This window comes from Phodopus roborovskii, unplaced genomic scaffold, assembly GCF_943737965.1.
Source record: "Phodopus roborovskii unplaced genomic scaffold, PHOROB, whole genome shotgun sequence".
In the NCBI taxonomy this organism is placed as follows: domain Eukaryota; kingdom Metazoa; phylum Chordata; class Mammalia; order Rodentia; family Cricetidae; genus Phodopus; species Phodopus roborovskii.
The window spans coordinates 2,517,538-2,538,036 of record NW_026126516.1 but is presented as its reverse complement, the minus strand read 5'-3'; the positions used below and the strand labels follow the sequence as shown (position 1 = coordinate 2,538,036).

The following is a 20,499-nucleotide window of genomic DNA, read 5'->3' as shown; positions in this document are numbered from 1 at the left end:
TGCAGCCAGGTTCATGCAGATCGGAGTGGCTTGTGCAGCTACCCAGGGCCACGGTGACATCCAGTCCCGGGATGTTGCCTAGGAACATATCTAGCGTCGTGCTCTTATAACAGCTGGGATCTGTGCTGATGTTCACGACCTAGACTGTCATCAAAGGCCACAAGGATGCTCAACTTCTGGGTTGCCATCTATGGCATGTCTGTGTCCCTGGGCCTACTGCAACCAGGGTCTGCATTGATGACCATAGTTCTGGTTACCACCAAAGGCAGTGGAGATGCCCCAGGGCTGGGCCAATACCTGAGGTTATATGTGTGCCTGAGAGCCATACTGCTACTGGGACCATACAGACAGGGGTGACCTATGCTGCCACCAGGGACCTTGTTGATATCTGGGCCCAAGTTGTGGCAGGGGCCATGTGTGGGTCTGTGGCCCTACTGCAGCTGGGGTCTGTATTGAGTTCAATGGATCCTGCTACCATTAAAGGCTGTGAGTTGACACATGGGGCCCTGTTAAGAGTCTGGGGACCAGGTTTCTGCCAGATCCATGTCAATCTGAGAATCCTGCACTGCTGCCCAGGGCTATGGTGACATCAAGGCCCCAGTTGCTGCTGATGGCATGTCTGAGTCTGTGGTCCTACTGCAGTTGGGGTCTGTGTTGATGTCTGTTATCCGTGTGTTAACACAGGGACCCCTTCAAGCTGCATGTTAAAACATGTGTTAAAGTATCAGGCCATGCTGAGCTGACAACACCCCTCGCCAGGCTTGGGATAAGGGATCTTGATTACCCTGGCATGGGAAAGCTGGCCCCACCCCTAAAAGGAGAGCCTATTCCCCACTTGCCCTCAGCACACATACTTGAGAAAGTTGGTCCCACCCCTGACCAGATGTGTGAGACTGCTAGCACCACTCCTAACCTGAGGGAGGTGGTCCTGGGGCACAGTCAGAACAAATCGTTTACCACCCAGACACATATAGGACTTTGAGTGGACACTCCCCAACATCTACCCCATGTATGATCTATTGGAGCATGGGAAGGGATGGTGCTGTGGATCCGTAGCTGCAGGATCTCCATGACTGAGGGTTATCTGAGAGGACTTTCATTGAGGGTCCAGTATTGATGGTGTACCAGAAGCCTTAAACCTGATCAACAATACCTTACACAATTAATATTTGCTGCATGATACACAGCCTACACCAAGGCCACCAAGACAAATGAAGAGTTGATGGAGAGTAGGAAAGATGAACAAACCAAGTAGGGTTTTGTTTGGTTTGGTTTTCTTTGTTTTTAATTAATATTTTTATTTTCATTTTTTATTTTACTTATTTTATATATTTATGTCATTTATTTATTTTTATTTTATTTCTTTTTTAGTTTGCCTTGGGAAAAAGTTAAAGAACAGATACCGAGAAAGCGAGAAATAAGTGGGATTGGAATGCATGATATGAGATTCCCAAAGAATTAATAAAAATATGTTAGTAAAATATTTTTAAAAGGGATGTGGAAATGTCACATCAAGAATACTGAATTTTACTAAAAAGCTAAGACAGACACTGAGACTAATCCCTTGCCTCTCCTACTAATTACAAATACTTAGTCTGGGACTAGTGAGATGGCTTAGTGGTTAGGAGCAGAGAATATGGGTTCTGTTCACATCACACACATGGTGCTTCACTGCAATTTGTGACTTCCTCTGACCATTCTGAATACTACTCGTGTACATGGTACACACATACACATGCAGTGAAAACAGGGATGCACAGAAAATAAAATAAAAGTGAATCTTAATTAAAAAAACACTTTGGAAGTTCCCTAAGTTTCAGGCGTTTTACCTTAAAAATGGGGAGGAATTCAGAGGTACACACCTGTAATTCCACCAAGACAGAAGAATACTCAATTCCAGGCTATTATGAGCTAACTGATAGACCTAATCCTAACTAAGTAATGGAAATAAAAGGGTAGGCCTTGACAACAATACTAAAAATATATACTGTAAGTTAGGCAGAATGGAAGGTGTTTGGGGTGTGGAAGTGAAGTGAATGAAACTGACCGAATCCCTGCCACTGCAGAATTTACAGTCTAGTGGTGTTGTCAGGAAGAGAAATTAATGATTGGAGTAGTGGATACATTTGTAGATAGATGGAGGGAGAGACCAAGAGAACAAATACATCATCAATAACAGAAAAAAAAAAAAAAAAAGAGTGAAGGTAGAATGGGACAGAGGTGCTGGGGAAGTCTGATTTAAAAAAAAAAATCACATCTTTATTTGCATGTGTATGCATGTATGCATGTGTGCATGCATGAGCAATGATGCCACAACATGCATAGGGAGGTCAGAGGACAGTGCGTGACAATCAGTTCTGTCTATTATGTGGGACCTATTAACCAAACCCAGGCTATCATGCTTGGTGGCAACTGCCTTTACTTACCAAACATCTTACCAGTCTGGTCTGGGAAGTCCTATCATTAACACAGTCATCAGGGCAAAAGACTTCCCTCAAGAAAGGCCATATTTGAAAATTAAGTTTCATAATGAACACACAAGACTTCGGTTGTACATAGAAACACTAGAAATGTAAGTAAAAATTTGAAACACTGCCAAGGTGAAATGATAGCTATACAAAACATGGCCAGAAGACTAATTTTGAAACTAAAACTGGAAACAAGAGATGTCTCAGTGGTTAAGAGCCTTGTTGTTCAATTCCTAGATCCCACATTATGACTAACAACTCAGTTAACTCCAACAGATATAAGTCCCCCTCCTGGCCTGCATGGGCATCAGGCATGCAAGTATGTATGTGCATTTATGTAGTACACATACGGAGATGTAGAAAAGCATCCTTACAAACAACATAAATAAATAATTCTACAGATAATTTTTTAAATAAAAACACTAAACCCAAGGTGTTAAGTAATCTGTTCCAAGGCATACAGCCATAAATAGCAGAGCCAGGAGTTGAATCCTGGTTTGTAAGTCTACATTCCCATTCCTATAGCACAAAACCATAGACAAAAAGAGCACAGGTTTCTCAAGAGTCAAAACTTAAATTAAGTGCATATTTGTTGTATCAAACAGGAATTAGGGACTAAGTTGAAGAAGATGTAGGGATGAAGTATGTGTCTTTGTGGAATGTTATTCTGTGTTTTTATTGTGTTTGTCATTTAATTTTAGAAAATCTTGTATTTCTTAATTAACATGTTTTTGCTAGCAATTACTACATGGATTTGTGTGTGTGTGTGTGTGTGTGTGTGTGTGTGTGTGTGTGCATTGGACTCAATGCTTTGAGCATGTTAGTCAAGCACTCTATCACTGAACCATTATACATGGCCTTAGCCCAAGACCATCTTAATATTCTGTTTTTTTTTATTTTGTTGTTTGATTTCTTTAAAAATCTCTCATAACTTGAATGGAAAGATCATGCCATCCCTTACACAAAATGACAAGTGCAACATGATCCTTGTTACACAAGGACTATTTCTTTCTTAAGGTCATGTGAGCTAAGTTTCTCTGACAGGGTACTTCTGTCAAACTTCAAAAGAACTAATTGGTTCCATATCAGATGAAGATTGCAGCTTGTTCAGAAAGAGAGTCAAGCATCATTTATTAAAAACACTCACAGAGCATGGCTACCAAGGATGTTCAGTGGCTAAACGAAACATACTACCATATCCAAATAGAGACAATTCCACTGAATCTCACCTTCCTGTCTGGACAGGAAAGGCACTGAAGAGACTGCAGTGCCATTGCGTTCATACCTGGCCTTAAAGGGACAAAGGGCCTATAATACACACAGTTAGTGGACTTTACCAGATTATCAGTGGTAAGAAACAACTTGAATATTTGCTTGTCTCTGTAGACCTCGTCACTGGAACAAGAAAAGTAGTTCTTCTTTTCACCTAAACAAACAAACAAAACAGGTCAAGATAGAAGGAATTACATGAAAAGTACCGCATTTTTAAACCAACCAATAAAACACAATTTTTTTCTTTTCTTTCATTTTCTTTTCTCTTATTTTCTGAGACAGAGTTTCTCTGTGTACCTCCTGTTGCCCAGGACTCTCTTTACAGACCAGGCTGGCCTTGAACTCAGCAATTCCATAAGAGCTAAGGTTAAAGATAAAGATGTGTGCAAACACTGTGGGGGTGAAGAAAAAAAAATTTTTTTTTTTTTTGGTATTTTGAGACAGGGGTTCTCTATATTGCTTTTGAGCCTGTCCTGGCACTCACTCTGTAATCTAGGCTGGCCTTAAACTCACAGAGATCTGCCTGTCTCTGCCTCCTGAGTGCTGAGATTAAAGGTGTGTGCCACCAACACCCAGATTATGAAACACTTTTTAAAGAATAAGAATTATAACCAGGGCACTGGTGGTACACACCTTCAACCCCAGCACTTGAGAAGCAGAGGCAGGTGGATCTCTATGAGAGCGAGGCCAGCCTGGTCTACAACGTGAGTTCCAGGACAGGCAAAGATACACAGAAAAACACTTTCTTGGAAAAAAGAAGAAATAAAAATTTAAAGCTGGGTGTGGAGGTGCACATCTGTAATTCTAGTTCTCAAGAAGTGGAGGCAGGAGGATGGATCAACAGTCACAAGTCATCCTGATCTACATGAGATTCTGTCTAAATTACTTTCCCCTCCTCCACTAAACAGAATTGTAATTTTGAATTCATTGTGCTTAGAGAAAACCGAAATACTTCATTTTTTTTCTTCTTCAAGATATACTCCCAGAACTCATAAAAGAAGGGGGTTGTCTAAAGCATTAAAATGCAATGAAGGGCATGCAGGACCATGAGGTCAAGTTTGTGGAAGGAGACAGAGACCAGTTTGTGACTCTAGTTCCTTCCTCTTGTTGTGAGCATAAGATAATTAAGAGCTGAAGTGGAGAAACTTTTGTCACTTTGAGACAGAATTTCATATTTTGTCCTGGCTAGTTTTGAACTTGCTATATACCCAGGATGCCCTTGAAATAGCTGCCATCTTCCTGTCTTCAGAAACTCAGTGCTGGAATTGTAAATTTTCAGCATCACACCAGGATAAAGAGGGAATTTTTGCTCTCATAGACAGCTACTGACAGGAAGAGGTTGGAAGGATATCTGCATCTTACCTTGGAGTAAAGAGGGTGAAATTGGGTACAGTGGAAAATGTAGCATGTAGTCCTGTAATTTGGAACAAGGCTTGGATTCCTGCTTAGTTAAGAACCATGGTTGATTTGGTTGAAAGAATAAAGCATGGCACTGTGTAAAAGACATTTATTTTAGAAACTGTGTTATGGAATATTCCTTTATACTGTGTGTCACTGTGAGTGATTTAATAAAAAGCTAAAAATATTAATGCTAATGAACAGAGAATTCCAGCTGCTGAGAGACACTGGACTGTGGAAAGGACAGCTGGATTTAACCAGCCTAGATACTTTAGGCATGCCTTAACTTTAAAATAGAAGTCAGAAAATGTATTGCTTTGGGGAAGAGGCTATATGTTTGTTTCCACAAAACATGAAAGGCTTTTGATATGTTCAAAGTTAAAGAGGATCAGGTTTGAACAGGGGAGCCCCACTGTAAATTCTGGCTACAGACATAAAGAAATAAACCTAGAAAACTATAGGACATATATTTTTCCTAACTCAAATGTAAAACAAAAATCATCTTTGGCTGACTATTGTAAAGTCCATAGGCCATACTTGTGTTACTGCACATTATGCATGTTACTTTTGAAAGTTTGGGTGTTTCAGAGTAAGGGGGCTAGGCACCAATGAAAATGGGTGGCCCAGGTGATAACGTCCTCCTAGAGTGTCTCTGTTGTGATTTCCTCATAATATATCCTTCTGGGGTCTTTGGTGGAGTTGGAGACTAGGTGGTTGTAGTTAGCATTTCCTTAGTTATGATAGAGGAAAAAATAGATTCAGAGCTTTGGACTCATCAAGGTAGAATAAATAATGGACTACTCTCTCCAAATATGCCAAAAGCAAATGGGCTGATAATTGTTCTTATTGTATACAGTTATACTGTGTTAGAGATAATGCCTGTCTTTTTTATTTAGGCATAAAAGTGTAAGTATTATGGAATATTGCTTTACACTATGTGAAGATGTGTCACTGTGACTGGTTTAATAAGAAAGAAAATGGCCAATAATGAGGCAATAAGTATAGTAGGGACTTCTGGACAATGAGAGCTCAGGGAAGAAGAATGGTAGACTCACTCACTAGCTATCCTAATATCAAATTAAACTTCAAACTAAAATCAATGAAAAGAGATGAAGAAGGTAATTTCATATTCATCACAAGAAAAATCCATCAGCACAAACTCTCAATTCTGAACATCTATGCCCCAAATACAAAGGCACCCACATTTGTTAAAGAAACATTACTAAAACTCAAAGCTCACATAAAAGCTCACACACTCATAGTGGGAGACTTCAACACCCCTCTCTCACCACTGGACAGGACCAACAGACAGAAACTTAACAAAGAAACAAAAGAACTAACAGAAGTTATTTCCCAATTGGGTTTCACAGACATCTATAGAACATTCTTTCCAAACACTGAAGAATATACCTTCTTTTCAGCTCCACATAGAATATTCTCTAAAATTGACCACATACTAGGCAACATAACAAACCTCAATAGATACAAAAAAAAATGGAGTAGTACCCTTTATCTTATCAGACCACCATGCTTTAAAGCTGGAATTCAACAACCACATAATTGCAGAAACTCTACAAACTCATGGCAACTGAAGAATGTGCAATTGTACCATTCCTGGGTCAAGGAAGAAATAAAGAAAGAAATTAAAGCCTTCCTAGAATTCAACAAGAATGAAGACACAACATACCAAAACTTATGGGACACCTTGAAAGCAGTGCTAAGAGGAAAGTTCATTGTACTAAGTGTCCAAAAGAATAAAACAGAGGATAGTCACATTGTAGAATTAACATCACAACTGAAAGCCTTAGAACAAAAAGAAGTACACTTACCCCAGAAGAGTAGATGCTAGGAAATCAATTTGAGGGCTGAAATCACTAAAGTAGAAACCAGGAAAACAATACAAAGGATCAATGTAATGGACAGTTGATTCTTCAAGAAAATCAACAAGATAGACAAACCCATATCCAAATGGACCAAAAAGTAAAAAGAGAACATGCAAATTAGCAAAATCAGAACTGAAAAGGGGGACATAACAATGGACACTGAGGAAATCCAGAGACTCTTCAGGTGATACTTTGAAAACGTGTACTCCACAAAATTCAAAACTTCAAAGGAAATGAACAACTTCTGGATAACTATCACCAAAATTAAATAAAAAACAAATAAGAAATTTAAATAGACCTATAACCCCTAATGAAATAAAAGCAGTCATCAAAAATCTCCCAACCAAAAAAAGACCAGGGCCAGATGGCTTCAGTGCAGAATTCTACCAGAAATTCAAAGAAGAGCTAATACCAATACTCCTCAAATTGTTCCACACAATAGAAGCAGAAGGGTCATTGCCAAACTCTTTTTTATGAGGCCACAATTACTTTGGTACTCAAGCCATACAAAAACCAACTAAGAAAGAGAACTGTAGGCCAATAGCCCTCAAGAGCACTGATCCAAAAATATTCAATAAAACACTGGCAAATAGAATCCAAGAACACATTAGAGAAATTATCCACCATGACCAAGTAGGCTTCATCCCCAGGATGCAGGGATGGTTCAACATATGAAAATCTATCAATGTCATCCACCATATAAACAAAAGGAAAAACCATATGATAATCTCACTAGATGCTGAAATAGCCTTTAACAAAATCCAACACCCATTCATGATAAATGTCTTGGAGAGATCAGAGATAACAGGAACATACCTAAACATAATAAAAAGCAATACAGTAAACCAACAGGCAACAATAAACTAAATGGAGAGACACTCAATGTGATTCCTCTAAAATCAGGAACAAGACAAGGTTGTCCTCTCCCTCCACAGCTCATCAATATTGTATTTGATGTTCTATCAAGAGCAATGAGACAACAAAAGGAAATCAAGGGCATATAAATTTCAAAGGAAAAAGTCAAATTGTCACTATTTGCAGGTGATATGTAAGTTTACATAAGTGACCCAAAAAACTCTTCCAAGGAACTCAGAGCTGATAAACACTCTGCTATATAAAGGCAATAAATGGGATGAGAAAGAAATCACAGAAGCATCACCTTTACAATAGCCACAAACAACATAAAATGTCTCGAGTAATGCTAACCAAATAAGTGAAAGACCTTTATAGCAAGAACTTTGAATCTTTTAGGAAAGAAATTAAAGAAGATGCCAGAAAATAGAAAGATCTTCCATGCTCATGGATAGGCAGGATCAACATAGTAAAAATGGCAATCTTGCCAAAAGCAATCTACAGATTCAATGCAATCCACATCAAATCCTACTACAATTCTTCACAGACCTTGAAAGGACAATAGTCAACTATATATGGAAAAACAAAAGACTCAGGATAGCCAAGACAATCCTGTACAATAAAGGAACTTCAGGAGGCATCACCATCCCCGACTTCAAGATCCACTATAGAGCTATAGTCCTGAAAACAGCTTGGTATTGGCACAAAAATAGACAGGAAGACCAATGAATTCAAATTGAAAACCCTGATATTAACCCACATACCTATGAACACCTGATTTTTTGACAAAGCTACTAAAATTACACAATGGAAAAAAGAAAGCATATTCAACAAATGGTGCTGGCACAACTGGATGCTGACATGTAGAATACTGCAGATAGATCCATATTTATCACCATACATAAAACTTAAGTCCAAATGGGCCAAAGACCTCAACATAAATCCAACCACATTGAATGTCTTAGAACAGAAATTGGGAGGTACCCTTGAAGAAATTGGTACAGGAGACTGCTTCCTGAACATAACACCAGTAGCACAGACATTGAGATCGACAATTAATAAATGGAACCTCCTGAAACTGAAAAGATTCTGTAAAGGAAAAGGACACAGTCAACAAGACAAAACAGCAGCCCACAGAATGGGAAAATATCTTCACCAAACCCACATGTGACACAGGGCTGATTTCCAAAATACACAAAAAACTTGAGAAGCTAGTCACCAAAACACAAATTAATCCAAATAAAAAGAGGAGTATAGAAGTAAATAGAGAATTCTCAATAGAGGAATCTAAAATCGCTGAAAGACACTTAAAGGGTTCAACATCCTTAGCCATTAGGGAAATGTAAATCAAAACTACTCTGAGATACCATTTTACTCCTGTCAAAATCTCTAAAATGAAAAACACCAATGACAGTTTATGCTGGAGAGGATGTAAAGAAAAGGAAACACTCTTCTACTGCTAATGGGAGTGCAAACTTGTACAGCCACTTTGGAAATCAGTATGGTGGTTCTTCAGGAAAATGGGAATCAGTCTACCACAGATCCAGCAATTCCACTCTTAGGCACATACCCAAAGGATGCACATTCATACAATAAAGATATCTGTTGAACTATATTTATATCAGCATTATTTGTAATAGATGGAACCTGGCAGCAACCTAGATGCCCCTCAACTGAAGAATGGATGAAGAAAATATGGTACATTTACACAATGGAGTACTACTCAGCAGAGAAAAACAACAGAATCTTGAAATTCACAGGCAAATGAATGGAACTGAAGAAACCATCCTGAGTGAGGTAACCTAGTCACAAATGGATGAACATGGTATGTACTCACTCATATACAGATTTAGACATGGAGCAAAGGTTCATCAGCCTACAATCCATGCTGCCACAGAAGCTAGGAAATAAAGAGGTCTCTAAGAGAGACAAGATCGCCTGAGCAAATCGGGAGCAGTTGTGGAGGCAGGGAGAAGAAGTTAGGAGAAAGAGAAGGGGAGAAGAGAACATGAAGGAGCAGGAAAATTGAGTTGGTGGAAGAATAGAAAAGAACAAGAAAAGAGATACAATAATAGAGGTTAGAGAAACCTCTCACTAAGTAAATGTCCAGAGACCTACAAGGATAACCCAAACTAACAACCTAAGCAGTATCAAAGAGGCTACCTTAAATGCCCTTCCCTGATAATGAGATTGATGACTATCTTATATGCCATCCTAGAGCCCTCATCCAGTAGCTGATGGAAGCAGAAGCAGATACCCACAGCTAAACACTGAAACAAACTCCTGAAATCCAGTTGCAGAGAGGGAGGAGTGATCAGCAAATGGATCAAGACCAGGCTGGAGAACCTCACAGAGACAGCTGACCTGAACAAGGGGGAGCTCATTGACCCCAGACTGATGGCTGGGAAACCAGCATTGTACCAACTCCGAACCCCTGAAGTAGGTCTCAGAAAGCCTGAGCAGTCTAAGGAACCCCTGACAGTGGAACCAGGATGCATCCCTGGTGCACGAAAGGACTTTGGGAGCACATTCCCCCATGGAGGCATATTCCCTTAGCCTAGAGACATGGGGGAGGGTCTAGGCTCTTCCCCCAAATGATTTGACAGACTTTGATGATCCCTCATGGAAGGCATCACCCTCCCAGGGAGTGGATGAGGGATGGTATAGTGGGAGATCTGCGGGGGGAATGGGAGGATGGGAGGGAGAGGGAACTGGAATCAATATGTGAAATAAGAAAAAAAAATTAAATAAAAAAATTTAAAAAGAAAAAAAACCCTAGATGGCTTGTAGTGAGGCAGAAAGCATAGCAGGGACTTCTGGACTGGGATTGCTCAGGGAAGAATGGTGGAAGCAATAGCCAGATACAGAGGGACAGGGTGGCAGTACAGAGTGAAGGTAAACAATCCATGTGTCAGAATTAAAAGATGCGACTTAATTTTAGTTGTTAAAACTAGTTACTAAAAGCTTAAATGAGCTAAAGCTGAGCTTTCATAATTAATAAGTCTCCTTGTCAGCTTTCTTTTTCTTTTTATTTATTTTTTTCTTGTTTTACATATCAATCCCAGTTCCCTCTCCCTCTCTTCCTCCTCCCATGCCCCCCGACCACCCTCCCATCCCATTACCCCCTCCACTCCACAGGGAGGGTGGTGTGTTTCAGGAGGGGTCAACAAAATCTGTCAAGTCATTTGGAGTAGGGACTAGGTCTTCTTTCCTGCCTCTAGGTTAAGGGAGTATCCCGCCATGGGGAATATGCTCCCAAATTCCTTTCATGCACCAGGGATACATCCTGGTTCCACTGTCAGAGGTTCCTTAGACTGCCCAGGCCTTTTAACTGAGACACATGTTCAGGGGCTGAGTTGTTCCAATGCTAGATTCCCAGTTATCAATCTGGGGGCCCATTTGCTCCTCCTTGTTCAGGTTCTGTAGCCTGGTCTTGTCCTCCCTCTCTGCATCTGGATTCCAGTTCGACTCCGTGTTTAGCTGTCGGTGGCAGGCAAATGGATGGAACTTGAATAAACCATCCTGAAGGTAACCCAGTCACAAAAAGAGGAACATGGTATGTACTCACTCATATATGGATTTTAGACATAGAGCAAAGGATCACCAGCCTATAATTCACACTGCCAGGGAAACTAGGATACAAGGAGGAATCTAAGAGATTCATACAAGGTCCCTCACAGAAGGGAAAAGGAACATGTCAGCTTTTTTTATGAGCTGGCAGCACAAAGAAAAACTAGTCTACAGACCCCTGCACAGCCACAGTTTGCTGGGACAAATGTATATGGACATGCTTGGATACATATATTTAAATGTATATGGATACATGGATGCTTCCTTTAGGCTGGTAGCAAGAACATACTATGTTAAGATCAGCTAGAGTCCTGATGTCAAAATAACTTTGGAATCATAGCTGGACATCAGCAGAAATAATTTCAAGGTATGGATGAATATATTTCAGGAGCTGATATAAGAATACATGACTAGTAAGGCCACAGAAATGCTTTGGCCCTTGTTAGAAACACTGTAGGTAGAAAATAATACAGCACAGTGGAGGGAGGTAAGAAAGACCCTGTCAAGCACCTAAAGATAAGGGTAAGTTTGTTTTTAAAGTATTTAAAAGAAGCTCTTCTGTGCATTACAGGGAACAACACACAAGAAAAGAAGAAGTCGCCTGATTACAAGCAGCTCAACTTGACGGGTCCCTCTATGTACATGTCCATACATGTACATACATTTAGGTAACTGAGATTATACAGTATGTACCATGCTTTCCCCCACTTTGTGAATATTCACCCACTAAAAACCCCACTAAATAAATATTTGAACAACGAAAAATACATCACACTATCTCAGTCTGTCAGACAAAACTGTAACCCTGTCTTCCTTGGCAATAGAAACTTCACAGAAGACAAAAATATCAGTAGGTCTCTACATAGAAGTACTGGCAAAGTTACAATTAAAATTCTGCATTCCCTCAATGCTCAGCTTACAAGGAAACACAAAACAACAGACCACACTAAGTATGGTGTTCCTAAGTTTATCATCAGGTCTACATATTAAAATATGAGGGAAATGTGTGCCTGCTTAATAAATGCATTCTTATGGATGCACTGTAGACTCACCTATGGCAGGGGTTCCCAGGATGTCAGCCTCAACACAGCAGAGCACGACAGTTCTTGTCCCGTGAACCTCCCTCTGCCTCTCCACAGTCAGCCTAGCAACTTGGCTAAGTTGGCTTAGCTATTGTCTGTTTAAGAAGAACGTTTTCTGTCAACCTATGAAGGGATAATTTTGACCATATGCTCTCCTGTAGGACTTGTACAAACTTCAGATGTTGTGGAATGAACTTTGTGCACAATAAACACAATTATCTTTGCAGAAATGCACACACGGTCTCCTGGATGCTGTTGAAACTATCTTCTGGATGTGGTGGTCCCAGCAGAAAGCCCTTCCCTCATCTGTCCTCCTCTTCTCTGCACAACTCCAGTTCAACTTCTACATAAGAAGACTAGGTGTTGCACATTTGGACTTAACTGTCTTCTGTGCACACAATACATTTTGAAATATGATGCACAAATCAAGAGGACAATGGCTAATCTTGCATTAGCAAAACTTAGGTTAGTATTTGGCCCTTCATATACTTTCTTTCTTCTTCCCTTCCAAACCAGCATGAGTCTATATTGCTCAAGAGTGGGTTTATCATTCCACTTCCAAAAGACGGCACTTCACCATGACTTTAAACAGGAGAATCTACAACATACTTTATTTACTACATCTACCTTTAACATACTTTGTGCCCTTCTAACACCGAGAAGGCCTAGGTGTTTCAGATGAGGACACAAATTTGTCCCCATTATACACAGTGGTGTTGAAACCATATGTGTGACAATGGTTAGATCTCAAGCCTCTTCTGCTGAGGGCACTCTGGTCTCCCACCTCCTTTTGCGCCAGCCCCGCCCCTCTATTACGTGACAAAGGCACCAGTGTCACTTGGTCACTTGGATGATACTTTCACAACTCCTTTCAGAAGACAAATTCACTGTGACTTTTAACACAGACTGTACAAAATGTGTTAGCTTACTAAGTACTTTTGTCATACGCTGGTAACCTCTTTAATACCTAGAAACTAGATAACAAAGTTAGGACGCGTTTGTCTAGTGTGCACCATATATACAGTACAGCAAATTCAAATGAAATGGATAAAACATACAGGACAATGGATAAGCTAAACATGTCTAGCACACTAATGGAATCTTTTTTGCACTTTGTTCCCTTCCACCTCTTCAATCCACTGAGAACAGCATGTATACTGTTCTCATAGGTGGGTTAACAATTCTATTCCTAAACACAGTATCTCTCCAGTTTTTAAAACAGTTTACACAAAAACTATTCTATGGTATCTGCTTTTAAATGTATCAAGCACTTTAAAAATATCTAGGAAGACCAGATATTTTATATGATGGATAAGAACTCACCCACTATTCACACTGCACTGGAAAATAAAACTGCTTTCAAGCAATGGGTACTGTCTGGGGTACCTTCTAAATATAACCAAGTGACCTTTGACCCACTCTTTTCTTTCCTCCCTTCTCTCGGCCTTCAAACCAGTACACCAATATAGGCATCTTTAATGCTTGAAATAGTGGGGGAAGAAATTAATACCTCAAAATCACATACAGCACAATCAATCTTTCCTGTAAATTCTAACACTGTACACAATGTGCTACTCTTACTCCTTTGTCAAACACTGGCATCTAGACACTAGAAGCTAAAACTTTCAGACATATTTGTTCATCATAGACAGTGTTCACACAGGAAAACAAATATCAAATACACAGAAAGAGCATCTGAAAAGTCCCATAGAAACACACTAGCACACGTGACCTTGCTGCCTCTCAGCTCTTCCTCCAACAGTACTGCTCTCAGAGAGGTTCATAATTCTACTCCCAAAAGGTAGCGTTTCATGAATTTTAGAAAAGAAATATTTTACTACCCCTAAACATCTAGGTAGACCAGATGTTTCAAGCAAGGACTGTTGGACACATCAGTCCAGTAAACGGCACACATGTAACAAGAGTGATAATTAAAAATTTAACACAAAAAGAAAAAAAACTGTAACATAAAAAGTGAAAAAAACGTTGACTTCTACTTTGTCACATACTGGCAACCTCTTTAACATCTAGCGCGACTGCATGTGGTAAATTAGGACTCCTTTGTCCTCCCTATATACGATGTACACAGCAAAGCCAAACACAGTGGGGCAGTGGTTTCTTTTCCACCCATGGAGAACAATGACTTGGACCTCAGCATTTCCTTTTCCTGGGAACCAGAGCACAAATGCAATGTGGTCAACTCAGGAGGTTTGGCTACTCCTCCCCAAACAATATTTCAAATGACTCCTAAGAAAAATGTATTTACATAATGTGTTGTTTTCCTACTCCTACTACTTATACAATATGTCAGGCACTTCAGCGTAACAAGAAAGCTATTTCCAAAAAGTACTTGGCATCGTCAAACACAAAGACACCACGCTGCAGTGGGGGTGAAGTGAGTGAAATGTATACACAAGTTAGAACAACAACAAAAGACGTCTTCTTCACACAACCCCTTCTTCCTTCTGCTGGGTCCTCTAAACTATTGAACAAACAAGGACTAGTGTCCCTCCTGGGGTCTTTCTAGAGGCGACCTAAACCATTCCACTTCCAAGGCACTTCAAGAAGACACATCTACGATGTTTTTAAAGAAGACTGGGTACACATGTGTGAGGTCCTACCTCTACGTTACCCTGTGTCTGCAATCTGTGCAGCTAGCTGTCCAGGTGTATCCAAGGGTGTCTCTAAACGGGTTGGGGGGAAAGCTGAGAGAGTTTTTTTCGTATTATATAAGAGGGCTTCTACAGTTGCCGGTAAATCTTCTCCAGTGGTTCTGACTGGCCACAAGCTATGTCACATCCAGGCTTCTCTCGAGGGAAGGAGGACCTACGACCCCATGATCTTCCTCCAGCATCTAGCAGGGGCTCTGCTCGCCTTCCTCCAGAACCATGGAGGCATCTCTTCATCAGAGTCTGAGAGTCCTTCAACAGGGCGGTCCCCTTCCAGCAATGCCCAAGTGTTCCTGAAGATACCCTGCAGCCTCGGGTTGCAGAGGCCCTGAGGGCCAACCTTGGCCTTTGGGTGGCTGCCATTCTTTCCACCATGCGAGGTCCGCGGACACCTAGAAATGTCCTCGAAGGCCAGGCTGAGGCTTCTCCATGTGCCCGGCCCTGGAGAGCAGGAAATCCAGGGGCTCGAGCAGGCCAAGAGCAGAGATTGCTGATATCAAGGAACTACATTGGCAGAGGTGATGATTGCTCCAGAATCAGGGTCTGTGGCTGCTGTGAGAGCTTGGGTTCCTAGTGTCCCCAGGAGGTGACTTAGTCTGTTTACGGCCTCCCTGGCAATGAGGCACAGGTTAGAAGGCCCTGTGTTGCTAGGAGGAAGGAGGCCACACTCCATAGCTCAGTTTGTTCTCTGCAGGAACTAATTCCAACGGACAGCTTTACATTGCTGACTCTGGATGGTGCAGTTGTGTGGTGGTCAGCTCAGGGCCTGCTAGGTTAGGCCAGGGGCACTTTGTGGCTTCTCGCTCCCTATCTACAGTGATGAGCATAAAGGTTTGAAGTTTAATGCCAGAGAGCGAAATGAACTTGAAACATTAACAGAGGAAGAAAGGCACAATGCAGGCTTCTTACAGCATGGTCCAAACAGAAAAAGAAAAAGCCTCTATTAAAGGATAGAGCTGTGTTTGGACTGTTCCATCGCACTGGGGACTGTAGTCCCTACTATTAGAGCTCAAACCCATATTTCTTATTCTTAAAAGTGCACTGGATTGTATTTTTTAAAATCCTGGAAAGGGTCCAAATTTTAGAACAAAATTGGAGGAAAATTTAGGATTATATTTAGTAAGAACTAAGGATAAATTTACTTTATACTGATAATTGTTTGTACACTATAATTTCTTTAGTGTTAGTCTTAAATTTGTCTATGTAAGCATATCAGTGTAAATAGCCTCCTGATGATTATAATTTGAAATCAATATTTTTTTCCTTTTTATTTAAATTTGAAACAAGGTTGTTTTACATGTCAATCCCAGTTCCCTCACCGTCCCCTCCTCCCCTATCACCCTCACCAAACCCAAGCCCATCCCCTTTCTGCTCCCCAGGAAGGGTTAGGCCTTCCATGGGGAGCCTTCAAAGTCTGTCATATCATTTGGAGCAGGGCCCAGGCCGTCCCTCCCCCATGTGCCTAGGCTGAGAGAGTATCCCCTTATGTGGAATGGGCTCCCAAAGTCTATTCGTATACTAGGGATAAATACTGATCCACTACCAGAGGCCCAATAGAGTGCCCAGTTCTCCCAACTAATACCACATTCAGGGGGTCTGGGTCAGTCCTATTCTGGTTTCCCAACTATCGGAGTGGGATGCATAAGCTCCCCCTTGTTCAGGTCAGCTGATTCTGTTGATTTCTCCAGCCTGGTCTTGACCCCTTTGCTCATCACTCCTCCCTCTCTGTAACTGGATTGAACTCAGTATTTCTTGCCTCACATGCAAGCAGCTCTCTGATATGTGCCAGCTCCCAGTCTTCAGAATAGTGTCCTTATATCCCTTCTCTCATGTCACAGGAACTATGCCCTGCTTCCCTGACATATCCTGCAATTGCGTCTCCAAACTGTTTTTTTACCATGAGTCCATGGTGCCTTTGAAACATACATTTTCTCATATGTGCTTACATGAATTTTACCCACTTTAAAGAGCTAGACAGGCTGTTCTTTTTTATGTAAAGCCAGCCTTAACAACCTGCCTTTCCACAGCCAGATACAATCACTCTTTTCTCTGACATTCTCCTTCTGTGTCTCTCCAATGTTGGCTCATAGCCACACCTATGTCAGAAATTCTTTACTACAATATTCAGACCCAAAACCTGGAACAATCCACAGCTCATCAAATTTTGTAACATATTTGTGAATATAAGGTCTGAATTCTATCTACCAATCTACTAAACACCACTGTATTCTAGCATGCATTCTAGTATGCAGGAAGTTCTTAAAAATGTGTACATTATGGGAGTGGAATTTTTCTTAACAAAATTTTTCTGTTTGTAAAGTTTTGTTAACTAATTCTATCTGCATATTTCTTTCAGGAAATTCTCCTTTTAATTTGATAGCCCGAGAATTCATACATCAACAAAAATATTTTATATCTCTTCAAATAATAAAATATTTGCCATGTATAATCTGCATTTAATGTAAGCATTCTATGGCTTGGAAGTGACCAAGTGCTGTTAAAAAAAGGTTTATACAGATCGGTGCCCCAGGACCTGAAGCTGCCCTTGACCCAGAGAGACCAGGCGGCCTTCAGAGAACAAAGAAAACAAAAACTCAAGGAATGTCTGTTAATAGGAAAACATTGTTTCCATACAAACAAGAGAATCAGATATTCAAAGAATAGAAAGTGATGACATCTGAAGATCAGGTCCAAGAAGGGAAGAAAGTTCTGAAACACAACACAGAAATGGTTGATAAAGAAAAATTAGCAACACGGTGGGGGGGGGGGGAAAAACTGCATTCCATTAAAAGCAACCAGTTCAGAAATACACAGCTTGAAGGATAACATTCAAGCGGTGCAGTTATTATCAACCAGAGGTGATTTCCAAGGTCAGACTATGACATCAGACCAGGCTTGTCACCTTAAAGACAATAAAAAGATGCAAACAACTGCAGAAAAGCCCAAACAGGAAGCGAGCATGCCTAAAAAATGAGTGCTTGGCTATTATCATGGCCAGGTTGTTCAGTCTAAGATTAATTCGTTTAGAAAGCTTACAAATGTCAAAGATGGGAGTCCTTCAGCAACCAAGAAACTTCCCCCCACCCCACTGTGTCTAAAGTCACAAAGGCTCAGTCTGTGCCTATAAACGCCTTCAGTATAAGAGCCTCAAGTGTGACTGCTACCACCAAGATTGTAAACACTAGATCTGTGAGCGCTATGTCCAAGAACACACTCGCACCACCACCTATTAGAAACCTCCACAGTAATACCCAGGGCACTGAAACAGGGCCTGGGCAGGCCCTTACCAGTGAATGCTACAATCAGAAAAGGATGTTTGGGAAAGAATTACAATGGTCAGAACCAGCTGTAACTGTTGTCGATACCGGTCCTTCCCAGGACACAAAAAGAGACAAGGCACCATCAAGAAGCATAACATCTGGAGATGTGGCCGGGACTCATTTAATACCGGACTGAGAGAAAAGTCAGAAAATATGGACCAGTGCAGATACACAGTAGCAGAAGCATCTCTTCCTAGATCAGTTCAGCCCAAAGAAACCACAGAAGAGAGAAGAGCTCCAGTGAGCAAGTGGAGGACTAGCAAAGGAACAGGGCTAAAAAGGCCTCATAACTTAGTAGCTAATCAGTCTGAGCTAAAGGGACAAAAGGAAAACCCAATTGGGTCCTTTCAGACTACCATGGCAGAAGATGAACAGAGATTATTTACTGAAAAAGTAAACAAGACAATTTCTGAATGCCTGATCCTGATCAATAAGAAGAGATGCCCAAAGGAAGAAATTTTAGACACATTAAATGACTTGATTCATAGTATTCCAGATGCCAAAAAAACTTGTTAAATATTGGGTATGTCTTGTTCTTATTCAATCAGTCACAAGTCCTATTGAAAATATCTCTATGAGAAGGCTATCGTGGCAGGCGCTGAGCCTATTGAAGAGATGCGACACACAATCACAGATATTCTAACAATGAAGAGTCAAGAAAAAGTTAGTTTGGGAGAAAGTACTGAGGAGGCGCATGCAACCAAGGGACATACCCAGGAAGTCAAACCTGAGGAAACAAGTGTCAATCTGGGGCCAGGAAATCCAGGAGAGAAGCATGAGGATCAGAAGAATGTTAAAGTTTGCAAAAATAACCCAGACAAAGAAACAAAAGATCCAGTCAACAATTTTATAACCCTGACTCAAAAACTGAAGCAGGTTGCCTAATCAGATATATCTTCTACACCATGCTTGCAAAGTATGAAAATGAAGATGCAACATAGTAATAATCCCACCATTTAGAGAGCTAAAGTTTCTCACGATGCATTCAAGAGAAGACTTTACAACTGCCAGATATGCTTAAAAAAAAAAAAAAAAAAAAAAAAAAAAAAAAAAACCATGACCCTTGTGTGTCTTAGAGGATGCTTTTGTTTGCTGCCCTAATGCAGCACTGTGCCCTTGTTCTCTGAGACTGACATAGCAGGAGAGAAATAGGGAAAGGAGGGTGTTGTGTTATCCCTTTGGTGGTTTGTCATGTACAACTTGTATGTAGGTCTGAAGGAGTCCACGTGCCTATGTACAATACAGTGAACTTCATTAGCTTGTTTGCTATTTTTAAAATATAAAGTTAGCTTCTTCGTTTTACTAATTTGAATATGTAGTGTATATAAATTTATATTTTACATTGACTTTGTACCTAATACATTTATAATAAATATCTGTATAATGTTCCAATGACAAAAAAATGTTTTATTAACAACTTAATAACAATTGGTTTACAATGACATTACTAGATACCTGGGCCAGAGTAAATAGATAATACATGAAAACAATGGGGAATATACTGTCAAGAAAAAAACGTTAAATGGACAACACTTAAACTATAAGAGGAAAGGATATAAATAAAAGCTTGGAAGAAAACAATCTGATACTTACATTTATTATATACCACTCCTGATGAAAATTCAAACACATTCAAAAGTAAAATCATAACATATGTAAGTGGTGACTCCATCTGTTGAAATAAATATGTTATTTCTCTTCAGTTACTCTGAAAACATTGTTTTGAGTTTTTAGACATGAAAACAACTATACAGAGGTGAAGAAAACATCTCTCCCAGTTAAAACTATTTTGTATCATGTGACAAAGGTACACGATAAAGCTGGAGGTAGAGTGTTTACATAGCAAGCACACAGCCTGGGTTTGATCTCAGCACCCAAGTGACAATTGGCCAACCAACAAAACCCTGACATAGACACACACATGACTACATCCTAAATGTATCTCCTACTGTGCATTTAAAATATGGAAAGTATGATTGTTGTGA

At 40.3% G+C, this 20,499-nt stretch overlaps 1 protein-coding gene across 1 annotated transcript in view; it reads right to left on the bottom strand.

The window, feature by feature from the left end:
* The window catches only part of LOC127231074 (cation channel sperm-associated auxiliary subunit beta-like), a 130,932-nt gene extending 110,746 nt beyond the window's left edge, over positions 1-20,186 (bottom strand). Inside the window, exons 1-2 of the mRNA XM_051196479.1 lie at positions 20,108-20,186; positions 3,806-3,894 (exon numbers count right to left, since the gene is read on the bottom strand). Coding sequence (XP_051052436.1) covers positions 3,806-3,894; positions 20,108-20,186 — 168 coding nt within the window. The remainder of the gene's footprint in view (positions 1-3,805; positions 3,895-20,107) is intronic.
* Between the last annotated feature and the right edge of the window lie 313 nt (positions 20,187-20,499).